Below are 18493 nucleotides of genomic sequence, written 5' to 3' on the forward strand. Positions count from 1 at the left end.
AAACATCGATTATCAAAATTCATTTTGCATACAAAACTAAACTCAAAGATATTTTTAAAAATATAAGAAAAAGACTAAAGGAAAAACAATAAGTTTTTTTTCTTCTTCCCCTAAACCTTTATTTTCCGTTTCTTTTAAGAAAGCGTGAGACTGAAGAGAATGAGAGAGAGGAAAGGTAAGGACACATTAAGAGAAAAAAACACTAAGAAAGGAAACTGAAGTGCTTATCTTCTTCCCTCTTAGACAATCTTATTAATAAAGGGGAAAAAAGTTTCCTAGTTACAAATTAATTCTGCTTTCCCCCTTACCCAATTACAACCAAATATAACTTGTTTCTCTTGTGAGAATTTCTTTCATTATATTCTCCCTAAAGCTTGTGAGAAATGTTTGCATAAAACTCATCCCCTTACCTTAAACCCTTCTAATTTTATCAAATATTTAAATAAGAACAGTGTTTCGGTTGACTGTTTGGTATGGTTTTCTTTTTCTATGTTTAATGATGTTTGGAAAATTTTCTGCTTTTTTTCTTAAAATTCTTATTTGAGAATACCAATAGTACCCACATGATTCATGACATTTTACACTCCTGACTCTGTTCCCTTGTCTGTCCCATTGTCATTCTTCCCGGTGGGCAATCCCAGCCAGCCGCAGTAACAGAATGACAGAAACTACCGCCAACGACCACACTACCTCTGGAAACCCCAATGATGGCCCCGGCGCCCCGTCTGTGTCTCCTCCTCTCTCGAAGAACGCCCAAAAGAAGCTTCTGAAGCAGCAGAAATACGAAGAGAAGAAAGCCGAGAGGAAGGCTTTCGATAAAGAGAAGAAGCAGAAGGAAGCAGAGAGGAAGCGACGGGAATGGGAAGAAAAGCTATCGAGTGTGACAGAAGAGGAGAAGACGAAACTTATTGAGTCCAGGAAAGAGCTTCGGAAGGAGAGAATGGAGAAGAGGTCAGAGGAAAAGGAGAAGAAGATGGTACGGCTGAATAGAGCCAAGGAGGTTGGGCAGAAGATAGTCGTTGACCTCGAGTTTTCGCATCTTATGAACCCTAGTGAGATAAGCAGCCTTGTTCAGCAGGTTAGCGTGCTACTTTATGCTTTTTTTTTTTTTTTTCTTCCTGGTTTAGCTGAAATAGCCCCTTATATGATTTCTGAATCCCTGATGGTTTAATGATTATGGGTAATGACTGAAAAACATGGGGGTCGCATTGTGAGATGCTTCCGTATTTACTGTATTTGTCTGTGCTATATCTACTACGTCTGCCTGATACAAATCACATTTAATATAAATTTGAAGCCATATGCCCAGTTTAATAAGAAACTCTTTCTCGAAACTCATGTAAGCAATCACTATTTCAAAATCTTAACTTATAATCTCCCAGATACACAAACTCTTACAAGTTTAAAAATGATTTGTGCTGAGTGGCGAGATCATTGTTCTTCCATTCATATATGTATCTATACAACACAACTAGGGTGTTTTGGTGTGTCATTGTGTGCAGATGGGTAATGTTCAAACCGAATAGATTAATACTCTAACATAGTAGGTATGTATGAATAAATTTTTAACTTCACCTCAGTTTGTGGGTATCTATATCTATACAACACAACTAGGGTGTTTTGGTGTGTCCTTGTGTGCAGATGGGTAATGTTCAAACCGAATAGATTAATACTCTAACATAGTAGGTATGTATGAATAAATTTTTAACTTCACCTCAGTTTGTGAGAATCTGTATCTATACAACACAACTAGGGTGTTTTGGTGTGTCCTTGTGTGCAGATGGGTAATGTTCAAACTGAATAGATTAATACTCTAACATAGTAAGTATGTATGAATAAATTTTTAACTTCACCTCAGTTTGTGGGTATCTGTATCTATACAACACAACTAGGGTGTTTTGGTGTGTCCTTGTGTTCAGATGGGTAATGTTCAAACCAAATAGATTAATACTCTAACATAGTAGGTATGTATGCATAAATTTTTAACTTCACCTCAGTTTGTGGGAATCTGTATCTATACAACACAACTAGGGTGTTTTGGTTTGTCCTTATGTGCAGATGGGTAATGTTCAAACCGAATAGATTAATACACTAACATAGTAGGTATGTATGAATAAATTTTTAACTTCACCTCAGTTTGTGGGTATCTGTATCTATACAACACAACTAGGGTGTTTTGGTGTGTCCTTGTGTGCAGATGGGTAATGTTCAAACTGAATAGATTAATACTCTAACGTAGTAGGTATGTATGAATAAATTTTTAACTTCACCTCAGTTTGTGGGAATCTGTATCTATACAACACAACTAGGGTGTTTTGGTGTGTCCTTGTGTGCAGATGGGTAATGTTCAAACCGAATAGATTAATACTCTAACATAGTAGGTATGTATGAATAAATTTTTAACTTCACCTCAGTTTGTGGGTATCTGTATCTATACAACACAACTAGGGTGTTTTGGTGTGTCATTGTGTGCAGATGGGTAATGTTCAAACCGAATAGATTAATACTCTAACATAGTAGGTATGTATGAATAAATTTTTAACTTCACCTCAGTTTGTGGGTATCTGTATCTATACAACACAACTAGGGTGTTTTGGTGTGTCCTTGTGTGCAGATGGGTAATGTTCAAACCGAATAGATTAATACTCTAACATAGTAGGTATGTATGCATAAATTTTTAACTTCACCTCAGTTTGTGGGAATCTGTATCTATACAACACAACTAGGGTGTTTTGGTGTGTCCTTGTGTGCAGATGGGTAATGTTCAAACCGAATAGATTAATACTCTAACATAGTAGGTATGTATGAATAAATTTTTAACTTCACCTCAGTTTGTGGGTATCTGTATCTATACAACACAACTAGGGTGTTTTGGTGTGTCCTTGTGTGCAGATGGGTAATGTTCAAACCGAATAGATTAATACTCTAACATAGTAGGTATGTATGCATAAATTTTTAACTTCACCTCAGTTTGTGGGAATCTGTATCTATACAACACAACTAGGGTGTTTTGGTGTGTCCTTGTGTGCAGATGGGTAATGTTCAAACCGAATAGATTAATACTCTAACATAGTAGGTATGTATGAATAAATTTTTAACTTCACCTCAGTTTGTGGGAATCTGTATCTATACAACACAACTAGGGTGTTTTGGTGTGTCCTTGTGTGCAGATGGGTAATGTTCAAACCGAATAGATTAATACTCTAACATAGTAGGTATGTATGAATAAATTTTTAACTTCACCTCAGTTTGTGGGAATCTGTATCTATACAACACAACTAGGGTGTTTTGGTGTGTCCTTGTGTGTAGATGGGTAATGTTCAAACCGAATAGATTAATACTCTAACATAGTAGGTATGTATGAATAAATTTTTAACTTCACCTCAGTTTGTGGGTATCTGTATCTATACAACACAACTAGGGTGTTTTGGTGTGTCCTTGCGTGCAGATGGGTAATGTTCAAACCGAATAGATTAATACTCTAACATAGTAGGTATGTATGAATAAATTTTTAACTTCACCTCAGTTTGTGGGTATCTGTATCTATACAACACAATTAGGGTGTTTTGGTGTGTCCTTGTGTGCAGATGGGTAATGTTCAAACCGAATAGATTAATACTCTAACATAGTAGGTATGTATGAATAAATTTTTAACTTCACCTCAGTTTGTGGGTATCTGTATCTATACAACACAACTAGGGTGTTTTGGTGTGTCCTTGTGTGCAGATGGGTAATGTTCAAACCGAATAGATTAATACTCTAACATAGTAGGTATGTATGAATAAATTTTTAACTTCACCTCAATTTGTGGGTATCTGTATCTATACAACACAACTAGGGTGTTTTGGTGTGTCCTTGTGTGCAGATGGGTAATGTTCAAATCGAATAGATTAATACTCTAACATAGTAGGTATGTATGAATAAATTTTTAACTTCACCTCAGTTTGTGGGAATCTGTATCTATACAACACAACTAGGGTGTTTTGGTGTGTCCTTGTGTGTAGATGGGTAATGTTCAAACCGAATAGATTAATACTCTAACATAGTAGGTATGTATGAATAAATTTTTAACTTCACCTCAGTTTGTGGGTATCTGTATCTATACAACACAACTAGGGTGTTTTGGTGTGTCCTTGCGTGCAGATGGGTAATGTTCAAACCGAATAGATTAATACTCTAACATAGTAGGTATGTATGAATAAATTTTTAACTTCACCTCAGTTTGTGGGTATCTGTATCTATACAACACAACTAGGGTGTTTTGGTGTGTCCTTGTGTGCAGATGGGTAATGTTCAAACCGAATAGATTAATACTCTAACATAGTAGGTATGTATGAATAAATTTTTAACTTCACCTCAGTTTGTGGGTATCTGTATCTATACAACACAACTAGGGTGTTTTGGTGTGTCCTTGTGTGCAGATGGGTAATGTTCAAACCGAATAGATTAATACTCTAACATAGTAGGTATGTATGAATAAATTTTTAACTTCACCTCAATTTGTGGGTATCTGTGTCTATACAACACAACTAGGGTGTTTTGGTGTGTCCTTGTGTGCAGATGGGTAATGTTCAAATCGAATAGATTAATACTCTAACATAGTAGGTATGTATGAATAAATTTTTAACTTCACCTCAGTTTGTGGGTATCTGTATCTATACAACACAACTAGGGTGTTTTGGTGTGTCCTTGTGTGTAAATGGATAATGTTCAAACCGAATAGATTAATACTCTAACATAGTAGGTATGTATGAATAAATTTTTAACTTCACCTCAGTTTGTGGGAATCTGTATCTATACAACACAACTAGGGTGTTTTGGTGTGTCCTTGTGTGCAGATGGGTAATGTTCAAACCGAATAGATTAATACTCTAACATAGTAGGTATGTATGAATAAATTTTTAACTTCACCTCAGTTTGTGGGTATCTGTATCTATACAACACAACTAGGGTGTTTTGGTGTGTCCTTGTGTGCAGATGGGTAATGTTCAAATCGAATAGATTAATACTCTAACATAGTAGGTATGTATGAATAAATTTTTAACTTCACCTCAGTTTGTGGGAATCTGTATCTATACAACACAACTAGGGTGTTTTGGTGTGTCCTTGTGTGTAGATGGGTAATGTTCAAACCGAATAGATTAATACTCTAACATAGTAGGTATGTATGAATAAATTTTTAACTTCACCTCAGTTTGTGGGTATCTGTATCTATACAACACAACTAGGGTGTTTTGGTGTGTCCTTGCGTGCAGATGGGTAATGTTCAAACCGAATAGATTAATACTCTAACATAGTAGGTATGTATGAATAAATTTTTAACTTCACCTCAGTTTGTGGGTATCTGTATCTATACAACACAACTAGGGTGTTTTGGTGTGTCCTTGCGTGCAGATGGGTAATGTTCAAACCGAATAGATTAATACTCTAACATAGTAGGTATGTATGAATAAATTTTTAACTTCACCTCAGTTTGTGGGTATCTGTATCTATACAACACAACTAAGGTGTTTTGGTGTGTCCTTGTGTGCAGATGGGTAATGTTCAAACCGAATAGATTAATACTCTAACATAGTAGGTATGTATGAATAAATTTTTAACTTCACCTCAGTTTGTGGGTATCTGTATCTATACAACACAACTAGGGTGTTTTGGTGTGTCCTTGTGTGCAGATGGGTAATGTTCAAACCGAATAGATTAATACTCTAACATAGTAGGTATGTATGAATAAATTTTTAACTTCACCTCAATTTGTGGGTATCTGTGTCTATACAACACAACTAGGGTGTTTTGGTGTGTCCTTGTGTGCAGATGGGTAATGTTCAAATCGAATAGATTAATACTCTAACATAGTAGGTATGTATGAATAAATTTTTAACTTCACCTCAGTTTGTGGGTATCTGTATCTATACAACACAACTAGGGTGTTTTGGTGTGTCCTTGTGTGTAAATGGATAATGTTCAAACCGAATAGATTAATACTCTAACATAGTAGGTATGTATGAATAAATTTTTAACTTCACCTCAGTTTGTGGGAATCTGTATCTATACAACACAACTAGGGTGTTTTGGTGTGTCCTTGTGTGCAGATGGGTAATGTTCAAACCGAATAGATTAATACTCTAACATAGTAGGTATGTATGAATAAATTTTTAACTTCACCTCAGTTTGTGGGTATCTGTATCTATACAACACAACTAGGGTGTTTTGGTGTGTCCTTGTGTGCAGATGGGTAATTGTCAAACTGAATAGATTAATACTCTAACATAGTAGGTATGTATGAATAAATTTTTAACTTCACCTCAGTTTGTGGGAATCTGTATCTATACAACACAACTAGGGTGTTTTGGTGTGTCCTTGTGTGCAGATGGGTAATGTTCAAACCGAATAGATTAATACTCTAACATAGTAAGTATGTATGAATAAATTTTTAACTTCACCTCAGTTTGTGGGTATCTGTATCTATACAACACAACTAGGGTGTTTTGGTGTGTTCTTGTGTGCAGATGGGTAATGTTCAAACCGAATAGATTAATACTCTAACATAGTAGGTATGTATGAATAAATTTTTAACTTCACCTCAGTTTGTGGGTATCTGTATCTATACAACACAACTAGGGTGTTTTGGTGTGTCCTTGTGTGCAGATGGGTAATGTTCAAACCGAATAGATTAATACTCTAACATAGTAGGTATGTATGCATAAATTTTTAACTTCACCTCAGTTGGTGGGAATCTGTATCTATACAACACAACTAGGGTGTTTTGGTGTGTCCTTGTGTGCAGATGGGTAATGTTCAAACCGAATAGATTAATACTCTAACATAGTAGGTATGTATAAATAAATTTTTAACTTCACCTCAGTTTGTGGGTATCTGTATCTATACAACACAACTAGGGTGTTTTGGTGTGTCCTTGTGTGCAGATGGGTAATGTTCAAACCGTATAGATTAATACTCTAACATAGTAGGTATGTATGCATAAATTTTTAACTTCACCTCAGTTTGTGGGAATCTGTATCTATACAACACAACTAGGGTGTTTTGGTGTGTCCTTGTGTGCAGATGGGTAATGTTCAAACCGAATAGATTAATACTCTAACATAGTAGGTATGTATGAATAAATTTTTAACTTCACCTCAGTTTGTGGGTATCTGTATCTATACAACACAACTAGGGTGTTTTGGTGTGTCCTTGTGTGCAGATGGGTAATGTTCAAACCGAATAGATTAATACTCTAACATAGTAGGTATGTATGAATAAATTTTTAACTTCACCTCAGTTTGTGGGAATCTGTATCTATACAACACAACTAGGGTGTTTTGGTGTGTCCTTGTGTGTAGATGGGTAATGTTCAAACCGAATAGATTAATACTCTAACATAGTAGGTATGTATGAATAAATTTTTAACTTCACCTCAGTTTGTGGGTATCTGTATCTATACAACACAACTAGGGTGTTTTGGTGTGTCCTTGCGTGCAGATGGGTAATGTTCAAACCGAATAGATTAATACTCTAACATAGTAGGTATGTATGAATAAATTTTTAACTTCACCTCAGTTTGTGGGTATCTGTATCTATACAACACAATTAGGGTGTTTTGGTGTGTCCTTGTGTGCAGATGGGTAATGTTCAAACCGAATAGATTAATACTCTAACATAGTAGGTATGTATGAATAAATTTTTAACTTCACCTCAGTTTGTGGGTATCTGTATCTATACAACACAACTAGGGTGTTTTGGTGTGTCCTTGTGTGCAGATGGGTAATGTTCAAACCGAATAGATTAATACTCTAACATAGTAGGTATGTATGAATAAATTTTTAACTTCACCTCAATTTGTGGGTATCTGTATCTATACAACACAACTAGGGTGTTTTGGTGTGTCCTTGTGTGCAGATGGGTAATGTTCAAATCGAATAGATTAATACTCTAACATAGTAGGTATGTATGAATAAATTTTTAACTTCACCTCAGTTTGTGGGAATCTGTATCTATACAACACAACTAGGGTGTTTTGGTGTGTCCTTGTGTGTAGATGGGTAATGTTCAAACCGAATAGATTAATACTCTAACATAGTAGGTATGTATGAATAAATTTTTAACTTCACCTCAGTTTGTGGGTATCTGTATCTATACAACACAACTAGGGTGTTTTGGTGTGTCCTTGCGTGCAGATGGGTAATGTTCAAACCGAATAGATTAATACTCTAACATAGTAGGTATGTATGAATAAATTTTTAACTTCACCTCAGTTTGTGGGTATCTGTATCTATACAACACAACTAGGGTGTTTTGGTGTGTCCTTGTGTGCAGATGGGTAATGTTCAAACCGAATAGATTAATACTCTAACATAGTAGGTATGTATGAATAAATTTTTAACTTCACCTCAGTTTGTGGGTATCTGTATCTATACAACACAACTAGGGTGTTTTGGTGTGTCCTTGTGTGCAGATGGGTAATGTTCAAACCGAATAGATTAATACTCTAACATAGTAGGTATGTATGAATAAATTTTTAACTTCACCTCAATTTGTGGGTATCTGTGTCTATACAACACAACTAGGGTGTTTTGGTGTGTCCTTGTGTGCAGATGGGTAATGTTCAAATCGAATAGATTAATACTCTAACATAGTAGGTATGTATGAATAAATTTTTAACTTCACCTCAGTTTGTGGGTATCTGTATCTATACAACACAACTAGGGTGTTTTGGTGTGTCCTTGTGTGTAAATGGATAATGTTCAAACCGAATAGATTAATACTCTAACATAGTAGGTATGTATGAATAAATTTTTAACTTCACCTCAGTTTGTGGGAATCTGTATCTATACAACACAACTAGGGTGTTTTGGTGTGTCCTTGTGTGCAGATGGGTAATGTTCAAACCGAATAGATTAATACTCTAACATAGTAGGTATGTATGAATAAATTTTTAACTTCACCTCAGTTTGTGGGTATCTGTATCTATACAACACAACTAGGGTGTTTTGGTGTGTCCTTGTGTGCAGATGGGTAATGTTCAAATCGAATAGATTAATACTCTAACATAGTAGGTATGTATGAATAAATTTTTAACTTCACCTCAGTTTGTGGGAATCTGTATCTATACAACACAACTAGGGTGTTTTGGTGTGTCCTTGTGTGTAGATGGGTAATGTTCAAACCGAATAGATTAATACTCTAACATAGTAGGTATGTATGAATAAATTTTTAACTTCACCTCAGTTTGTGGGTATCTGTATCTATACAACACAACTAGGGTGTTTTGGTGTGTCCTTGCGTGCAGATGGGTAATGTTCAAACCGAATAGATTAATACTCTAACATAGTAGGTATGTATGAATAAATTTTTAACTTCACCTCAGTTTGTGGGTATCTGTATCTATACAACACAACTAGGGTGTTTTGGTGTGTCCTTGCGTGCAGATGGGTAATGTTCAAACCGAATAGATTAATACTCTAACATAGTAGGTATGTATGAATAAATTTTTAACTTCACCTCAGTTTGTGGGTATCTGTATCTATACAACACAACTAAGGTGTTTTGGTGTGTCCTTGTGTGCAGATGGGTAATGTTCAAACCGAATAGATTAATACTCTAACATAGTAGGTATGTATGAATAAATTTTTAACTTCACCTCAGTTTGTGGGTATCTGTATCTATACAACACAACTAGGGTGTTTTGGTGTGTCCTTGTGTGCAGATGGGTAATGTTCAAACCGAATAGATTAATACTCTAACATAGTAGGTATGTATGAATAAATTTTTAACTTCACCTCAATTTGTGGGTATCTGTGTCTATACAACACAACTAGGGTGTTTTGGTGTGTCCTTGTGTGCAGATGGGTAATGTTCAAATCGAATAGATTAATACTCTAACATAGTAGGTATGTATGAATAAATTTTTAACTTCACCTCAGTTTGTGGGTATCTGTATCTATACAACACAACTAGGGTGTTTTGGTGTGTCCTTGTGTGTAAATGGATAATGTTCAAACCGAATAGATTAATACTCTAACATAGTAGGTATGTATGAATAAATTTTTAACTTCACCTCAGTTTGTGGGAATCTGTATCTATACAACACAACTAGGGTGTTTTGGTGTGTCCTTGTGTGCAGATGGGTAATGTTCAAACCGAATAGATTAATACTCTAACATAGTAGGTATGTATGAATAAATTTTTAACTTCACCTCAGTTTGTGGGTATCTGTATCTATACAACACAACTAGGGTGTTTTGGTGTGTCCTTGTGTGCAGATGGGTAATTGTCAAACTGAATAGATTAATACTCTAACATAGTAGGTATGTATGAATAAATTTTTAACTTCACCTCAGTTTGTGGGAATCTGTATCTATACAACACAACTAGGGTGTTTTGGTGTGTCCTTGTGTGCAGATGGGTAATGTTCAAACCGAATAGATTAATACTCTAACATAGTAAGTATGTATGAATAAATTTTTAACTTCACCTCAGTTTGTGGGTATCTGTATCTATACAACACAACTAGGGTGTTTTGGTGTGTTCTTGTGTGCAGATGGGTAATGTTCAAACCGAATAGATTAATACTCTAACATAGTAGGTATGTATGAATAAATTTTTAACTTCACCTCAGTTTGTGGGTATCTGTATCTATACAACACAACTAGGGTGTTTTGGTGTGTCCTTGTGTGCAGATGGGTAATGTTCAAACCGAATAGATTAATACTCTAACATAGTAGGTATGTATGCATAAATTTTTAACTTCACCTCAGTTGGTGGGAATCTGTATCTATACAACACAACTAGGGTGTTTTGGTGTGTCCTTGTGTGCAGATGGGTAATGTTCAAACCGAATAGATTAATACTCTAACATAGTAGGTATGTATAAATAAATTTTTAACTTCACCTCAGTTTGTGGGTATCTGTATCTATACAACACAACTAGGGTGTTTTGGTGTGTCCTTGTGTGCAGATGGGTAATGTTCAAACCGTATAGATTAATACTCTAACATAGTAGGTATGTATGCATAAATTTTTAACTTCACCTCAGTTTGTGGGAATCTGTATCTATACAACACAACTAGGGTGTTTTGGTGTGTCCTTGTGTGCAGATGGGTAATGTTCAAACCGAATAGATTAATACTCTAACATAGTAGGTATGTATGAATAAATTTTTAACTTCACCTCAGTTTGTGGGTATCTGTATCTATACAACACAACTAGGGTGTTTTGGTGTGTCCTTGTGTGCAGATGGGTAATGTTCAAACCGAATAGATTAATACTCTAACATAGTAGGTATGTATGAATAAATTTTTAACTTCACCTCAGTTTGTGGGAATCTGTATCTATACAACACAACTAGGGTGTTTTGGTGTGTCCTTGTGTGTAGATGGGTAATGTTCAAACCGAATAGATTAATACTCTAACATAGTAGGTATGTATGAATAAATTTTTAACTTCACCTCAGTTTGTGGGTATCTGTATCTATACAACACAACTAGGGTGTTTTGGTGTGTCCTTGCGTGCAGATGGGTAATGTTCAAACCGAATAGATTAATACTCTAACATAGTAGGTATGTATGAATAAATTTTTAACTTCACCTCAGTTTGTGGGTATCTGTATCTATACAACACAATTAGGGTGTTTTGGTGTGTCCTTGTGTGCAGATGGGTAATGTTCAAACCGAATAGATTAATACTCTAACATAGTAGGTATGTATGAATAAATTTTTAACTTCACCTCAGTTTGTGGGTATCTGTATCTATACAACACAACTAGGGTGTTTTGGTGTGTCCTTGTGTGCAGATGGGTAATGTTCAAACCGAATAGATTAATACTCTAACATAGTAGGTATGTATGAATAAATTTTTAACTTCACCTCAATTTGTGGGTATCTGTATCTATACAACACAACTAGGGTGTTTTGGTGTGTCCTTGTGTGCAGATGGGTAATGTTCAAATCGAATAGATTAATACTCTAACATAGTAGGTATGTATGAATAAATTTTTAACTTCACCTCAGTTTGTGGGAATCTGTATCTATACAACACAACTAGGGTGTTTTGGTGTGTCCTTGTGTGTAGATGGGTAATGTTCAAACCGAATAGATTAATACTCTAACATAGTAGGTATGTATGAATAAATTTTTAACTTCACCTCAGTTTGTGGGTATCTGTATCTATACAACACAACTAGGGTGTTTTGGTGTGTCCTTGCGTGCAGATGGGTAATGTTCAAACCGAATAGATTAATACTCTAACATAGTAGGTATGTATGAATAAATTTTTAACTTCACCTCAGTTTGTGGGTATCTGTATCTATACAACACAACTAGGGTGTTTTGGTGTGTCCTTGTGTGCAGATGGGTAATGTTCAAACCGAATAGATTAATACTCTAACATAGTAGGTATGTATGAATAAATTTTTAACTTCACCTCAGTTTGTGGGTATCTGTATCTATACAACACAACTAGGGTGTTTTGGTGTGTCCTTGTGTGCAGATGGGTAATGTTCAAACCGAATAGATTAATACTCTAACATAGTAGGTATGTATGAATAAATTTTTAACTTCACCTCAATTTGTGGGTATCTGTGTCTATACAACACAACTAGGGTGTTTTGGTGTGTCCTTGTGTGCAGATGGGTAATGTTCAAATCGAATAGATTAATACTCTAACATAGTAGGTATGTATGAATAAATTTTTAACTTCACCTCAGTTTGTGGGTATCTGTATCTATACAACACAACTAGGGTGTTTTGGTGTGTCCTTGTGTGTAAATGGATAATGTTCAAACCGAATAGATTAATACTCTAACATAGTAGGTATGTATGAATAAATTTTTAACTTCACCTCAGTTTGTGGGAATCTGTATCTATACAACACAACTAGGGTGTTTTGGTGTGTCCTTGTGTGCAGATGGGTAATGTTCAAACCGAATAGATTAATACTCTAACATAGTAGGTATGTATGAATAAATTTTTAACTTCACCTCAGTTTGTGGGTATCTGTATCTATACAACACAACTAGGGTGTTTTGGTGTGTCCTTGTGTGCAGATGGGTAATGTTCAAATCGAATAGATTAATACTCTAACATAGTAGGTATGTATGAATAAATTTTTAACTTCACCTCAGTTTGTGGGAATCTGTATCTATACAACACAACTAGGGTGTTTTGGTGTGTCCTTGTGTGTAGATGGGTAATGTTCAAACCGAATAGATTAATACTCTAACATAGTAGGTATGTATGAATAAATTTTTAACTTCACCTCAGTTTGTGGGTATCTGTATCTATACAACACAACTAGGGTGTTTTGGTGTGTCCTTGCGTGCAGATGGGTAATGTTCAAACCGAATAGATTAATACTCTAACATAGTAGGTATGTATGAATAAATTTTTAACTTCACCTCAGTTTGTGGGTATCTGTATCTATACAACACAACTAGGGTGTTTTGGTGTGTCCTTGCGTGCAGATGGGTAATGTTCAAACCGAATAGATTAATACTCTAACATAGTAGGTATGTATGAATAAATTTTTAACTTCACCTCAGTTTGTGGGTATCTGTATCTATACAACACAACTAAGGTGTTTTGGTGTGTCCTTGTGTGCAGATGGGTAATGTTCAAACCGAATAGATTAATACTCTAACATAGTAGGTATGTATGAATAAATTTTTAACTTCACCTCAGTTTGTGGGTATCTGTATCTATACAACACAACTAGGGTGTTTTGGTGTGTCCTTGTGTGCAGATGGGTAATGTTCAAACCGAATAGATTAATACTCTAACATAGTAGGTATGTATGAATAAATTTTTAACTTCACCTCAATTTGTGGGTATCTGTGTCTATACAACACAACTAGGGTGTTTTGGTGTGTCCTTGTGTGCAGATGGGTAATGTTCAAATCGAATAGATTAATACTCTAACATAGTAGGTATGTATGAATAAATTTTTAACTTCACCTCAGTTTGTGGGTATCTGTATCTATACAACACAACTAGGGTGTTTTGGTGTGTCCTTGTGTGTAAATGGATAATGTTCAAACCGAATAGATTAATACTCTAACATAGTAGGTATGTATGAATAAATTTTTAACTTCACCTCAGTTTGTGGGAATCTGTATCTATACAACACAACTAGGGTGTTTTGGTGTGTCCTTGTGTGCAGATGGGTAATGTTCAAACCGAATAGATTAATACTCTAACATAGTAGGTATGTATGAATAAATTTTTAACTTCACCTCAGTTTGTGGGTATCTGTATCTATACAACACAACTAGGGTGTTTTGGTGTGTCCTTGTGTGCAGATGGGTAATTGTCAAACTGAATAGATTAATACTCTAACATAGTAGGTATGTATGAATAAATTTTTAACTTCACCTCAGTTTGTGGGAATCTGTATCTATACAACACAACTAGGGTGTTTTGGTGTGTCCTTGTGTGCAGATGGGTAATGTTCAAACCGAATAGATTAATACTCTAACATAGTAAGTATGTATGAATAAATTTTTAACTTCACCTCAGTTTGTGGGTATCTGTATCTATACAACACAACTAGGGTGTTTTGGTGTGTTCTTGTGTGCAGATGGGTAATGTTCAAACCGAATAGATTAATACTCTAACATAGTAGGTATGTATGAATAAATTTTTAACTTCACCTCAGTTTGTGGGTATCTGTATCTATACAACACAACTAGGGTGTTTTGGTGTGTCCTTGTGTGCAGATGGGTAATGTTCAAACCGAATAGATTAATACTCTAACATAGTAGGTATGTATGCATAAATTTTTAACTTCACCTCAGTTGGTGGGAATCTGTATCTATACAACACAACTAGGGTGTTTTGGTGTGTCCTTGTGTGCAGATGGGTAATGTTCAAACCGAATAGATTAATACTCTAACATAGTAGGTATGTATAAATAAATTTTTAACTTCACCTCAGTTTGTGGGTATCTGTATCTATACAACACAACTAGGGTGTTTTGGTGTGTCCTTGTGTGCAGATGGGTAATGTTCAAACCGTATAGATTAATACTCTAACATAGTAGGTATGTATGCATAAATTTTTAACTTCACCTCAGTTTGTGGGAATCTGTATCTATACAACACAACTAGGGTGTTTTGGTGTGTCCTTGTGTGCAGATGGGTAATGTTCAAACCGAATAGATTAATACTCTAACATAGTAGGTATGTATGAATAAATTTTTAACTTCACCTCAGTTTGTGGGTATCTGTATCTATACAACACAACTAGGGTGTTTTGGTGTGTCCTTGTGTGCAGATGGGTAATGTTCAAACCGAATAGATTAATACTCTAACGTAGTAGGTATGTATGAATAAATTTTTAACTTCACCTCAGTTTGTGTGAATATTCAAAAGACTGAAGGAAATTTGGTAACAAGATAAAAATTTGCCAACCTCAATGTTTTTACTATTATTGAATTTAGCCACTTTTTGAGGAGGAGCTACCATTTTACAGCTCGATAACTGGCTCTGAATACTACATACTTTAAATTTAACCCATATAGTTTAGATTCTGAATTCTGATTTGGGAAATCTTCACTCCGCAGTTTATTAAACTAGGATGATTAGATGGTCACATCTTGTGCATATATCATCAGTGCAATCCAATCTTCCTCCTGAATGACATTATCCTGTCTGTTAAGCTTGCTTAAGCTGAAAATAAGTTCACCATCATGCTGTGTCATACAAGCTCGTGCAATCAGATACGATGATCGAAGATGATTAATTCTTCTGGTCAAGCCCATTAAAAAAAATTCTTCTCATCAAGCCCCCATTAAAGAAACAACAGTCTTCTCGTCAAGTTGCTACAGGATGGTCTTTTTCCTTTCCCTCTTTCTTCGCTTTCTCTTTCATTCGTTTTGGGTTTGGGAAGGATGAATCTGTAAGTATTGATCACATATTCTTCTTTTCATACCACTACAGTCCCTGCTCTGCATTCATCTTTTTTGTCATCATTGGCCTCTTGTGTCATAGTAACATTTAGTTTTCTAAGGGATAAAGGGCTTAGTAACCTGTATCTGTTTCATTTTCTGTAGCTCCCCTCTTCTAGGTCTTGTAATTACTCAAGCATGTTATTTTGTTCCCAAGATTGTTATATGTTATCCCCCTTGTAAGTTCTGACATTGTATAGATGCTTTTGTTGAAGAATAGCTTTACATTCTAACTGTTTACTGCAGGATTAATAAATCGTATTGAAAAAGGAATATTTGTTTAACTGATGAAAACAGCAGATTATGTATTGTTATGCAGTGAATGGGAGATGTGCTTCACCAAGTCACCTCTGGTTGACAGGATGCCATGGAGAGATGGAGAGTCAACTACTCAAGCTTCCAGGTTTTGATAAGTGGCTTATTGAAAAGGAGAAACAATCATATATTGGAGCATTCCAAGATCAGAAAGAAAACCTGGTCTATCTTACTGCTGATGCAGAAACTGTGTTGGGAGATCTAGATCCAAAGAAAATATATATCATTGGTGGGTTAGTGGATCGAAACAGATGGAAAGGACTCACCATGAAAAAAGCAAATGAGCAGGGAATCAAATCAGCAAAATTGCCTATTGGTAGTTACATGAAGATGTCAAGTTCCCAGGTACAGTTGCCTTCACTTTTAATGTACTCTTCAAATTTGGATTTTTTGCTTTCCTGTCATGTTGTAGTCCAAATCCTATCGCTCTTCAAATTTGGATTATTTGCATTCCTTGTCATGCCGTGATCCTAACTATATCATCTGGAAGTAAGAGGACGGTTGCTCCTAATGAGGCTTCAATTTTTTTCTTTTGCTCGAGTAGCTTATCTTATGTGCAACTAGAGTTTGTGTGACACCTGGGCCCAGAATTTTGAACTTGCATGTACCATGTGAGTAAGTACCAATTACTAGCTGTATCCAAATTGTTGACTTGCTTACATAATCCATCGATCTGGTTTATACAACGTCCAGCCAGGAAATTATGATATTTCATCACCATGATGAGGCCTTTTATCTGGTTCAGTTATCAAAATACATGCATCAATATGGTAAACTCTTTGGTTCTCTAATTAGCTCTGCTATGCATGTATATATAATTCTCTAGTTTTGATTACACATATCGAATCTATTGATATTTAGTAAATACATGAATCATTGGAAGTCTTGTGTGATACAATTTTCCATTTCAGAACTGTTCCTTATGGTTTTCTTATCTGTGAACCAGGTTCTTACGGTGAACCAAGTGGTAGAGATTCTACTCAAATACTTGGAAACTAAAGACTGGCAGAGTTCATTCTTTCAGGTAATTCCTCAAAGGAAAAGAACTGAAGCTGAAGAAAGGGAAACAGAAGCAGAAGATTCTGAGACGAAAAAGATTTGTACTGAAGGGTCTTCTAATAGTTCAGAACTGATTGTTAACTAAAGATTTTGGCTTCATGGTTTTCCTGCTGGCTGGGTCTTCCCCCCTCATTTTGTTTCTTTCCTCTTGTGTGCTGTTTGAGTACTCTGACCGTGGAGTCATATGAGGGCACATTCTATAAAATAGAATGAAGAGACTGATTTACAGATATTATGAAGGGCTAAGAATTTTGACAAGGAGTTTGGTGTTAACATTTTAGTCTAAACTTCATTTCTTTTGAGCATTAGGTGATACATAATACCATGAAACTGAGACAGACTTAACAGATATTGAGACAACAATTCCAAGTCCTGTTTGTTTGAAGATACCGAAAAGGATAAATAACCATTCTGTATCGACTTCAAAGGCTTCTGTTGATCTCTTTTCCTTTGCTTGCAGTTTTCTCTTTTGTCAAACAGGGACAAGAATCTTCCTAATCCTGTTAGTTGAAAGTGGGAGAATGGCTTCGGATAATAACTTCCAAGTTGAAACAAGAGGAAGGATCATCTAGCCAGTTGAGGGGGAAGTAGCTTTTGAGGAAGGACTATTATCGTGTAATTCCACACGAGAAAAAACTCGCAGGAAAACGAAGGACTATCTTGCGGAGCTGGCTGTGGTTTTCAGTCTGTGTTTTATTTGACTGCCTTGAAGGAGCTTGTGGAGTTGCGCTTGAATTCGTAGCCAAGAAACAGTTCGCCTTTGCCTTTCTCAGCGCCCCAACCTTGGAGATGAAGCAGGTTTTGACTATCAGTGTAGAAACGTTGCCATTCAGCTAATGATTGACCTTAAATTCGAACCAACCTTAAATTCGAACCAGTTCACTGAGGCCATAAAGAACTCTCTAAACCAGTTCAGATTATGACCTCCTACAATGAAATATATATATATATATATATATATAAATTATAAAAAAGGTATTCATTTTGATATATATTTTGATAAAATTTTAATCATTATCTCATTTTCACTAAATATTTTTTGGAATAATAATAATCACATTCTCATTTTCTTTTCTTTTCTAAGGGTTCCAAACAGACCTAAAAGTACTCTGGAAGTGAAGAAATAGGGGTATCCTAAACCCTGCAATGGTTGAAGACTCCGTCTTGCAATGCTCCAGTGTTT

General features: G+C 35.5%; 1 protein-coding gene across 1 annotated transcript; it reads left to right on the forward strand.

Annotated features, from left to right (window-relative positions):
- Positions 1-653: 653 nt before the first annotated feature.
- Positions 654-17690, forward strand: LOC137941947 (tRNA (guanine(9)-N1)-methyltransferase-like). The gene is made up of 3 exons (XM_068787573.1): positions 654-1078; positions 16237-16596; positions 17198-17690. Exons 1-3 carry the CDS (start codon positions 659-661, stop codon positions 17393-17395), a joined length of 978 nt encoding a protein of 325 aa, XP_068643674.1. The 5' UTR covers positions 654-658; the 3' UTR covers positions 17396-17690.
- Positions 17691-18493: the final 803 nt, after the last annotated feature.

This window comes from Aristolochia californica, unplaced genomic scaffold (assembly GCF_029961685.1).
Source record: "Aristolochia californica isolate CCGP_79_NKW_82.1479 unplaced genomic scaffold, dmAriCali1.0.hap1 SCAF_9, whole genome shotgun sequence".
Classification (NCBI taxonomy): Eukaryota; Viridiplantae; Streptophyta; class Magnoliopsida; order Piperales; family Aristolochiaceae; genus Aristolochia; species Aristolochia californica.

Bases quoted from the DNA above. Each gene is read 5' to 3' on its own strand.
- LOC137941947 (XM_068787573.1), top strand. From the start codon at position 659: ATGACAGAAACTACCGCCAACGACCACACTACCTCTGGAAACCCCAAT. The intron at 1,079-16,236 runs GTTAGCGTGCTA...TGAAAACAGCAG, and splicing joins TAAGCAGCCTTGTTCAGCAG to ATTATGTATTGTTATGCAGT. The intron at 16,597-17,197 runs GTACAGTTGCCT...TCTGTGAACCAG, and splicing joins TGAAGATGTCAAGTTCCCAG to GTTCTTACGGTGAACCAAGT.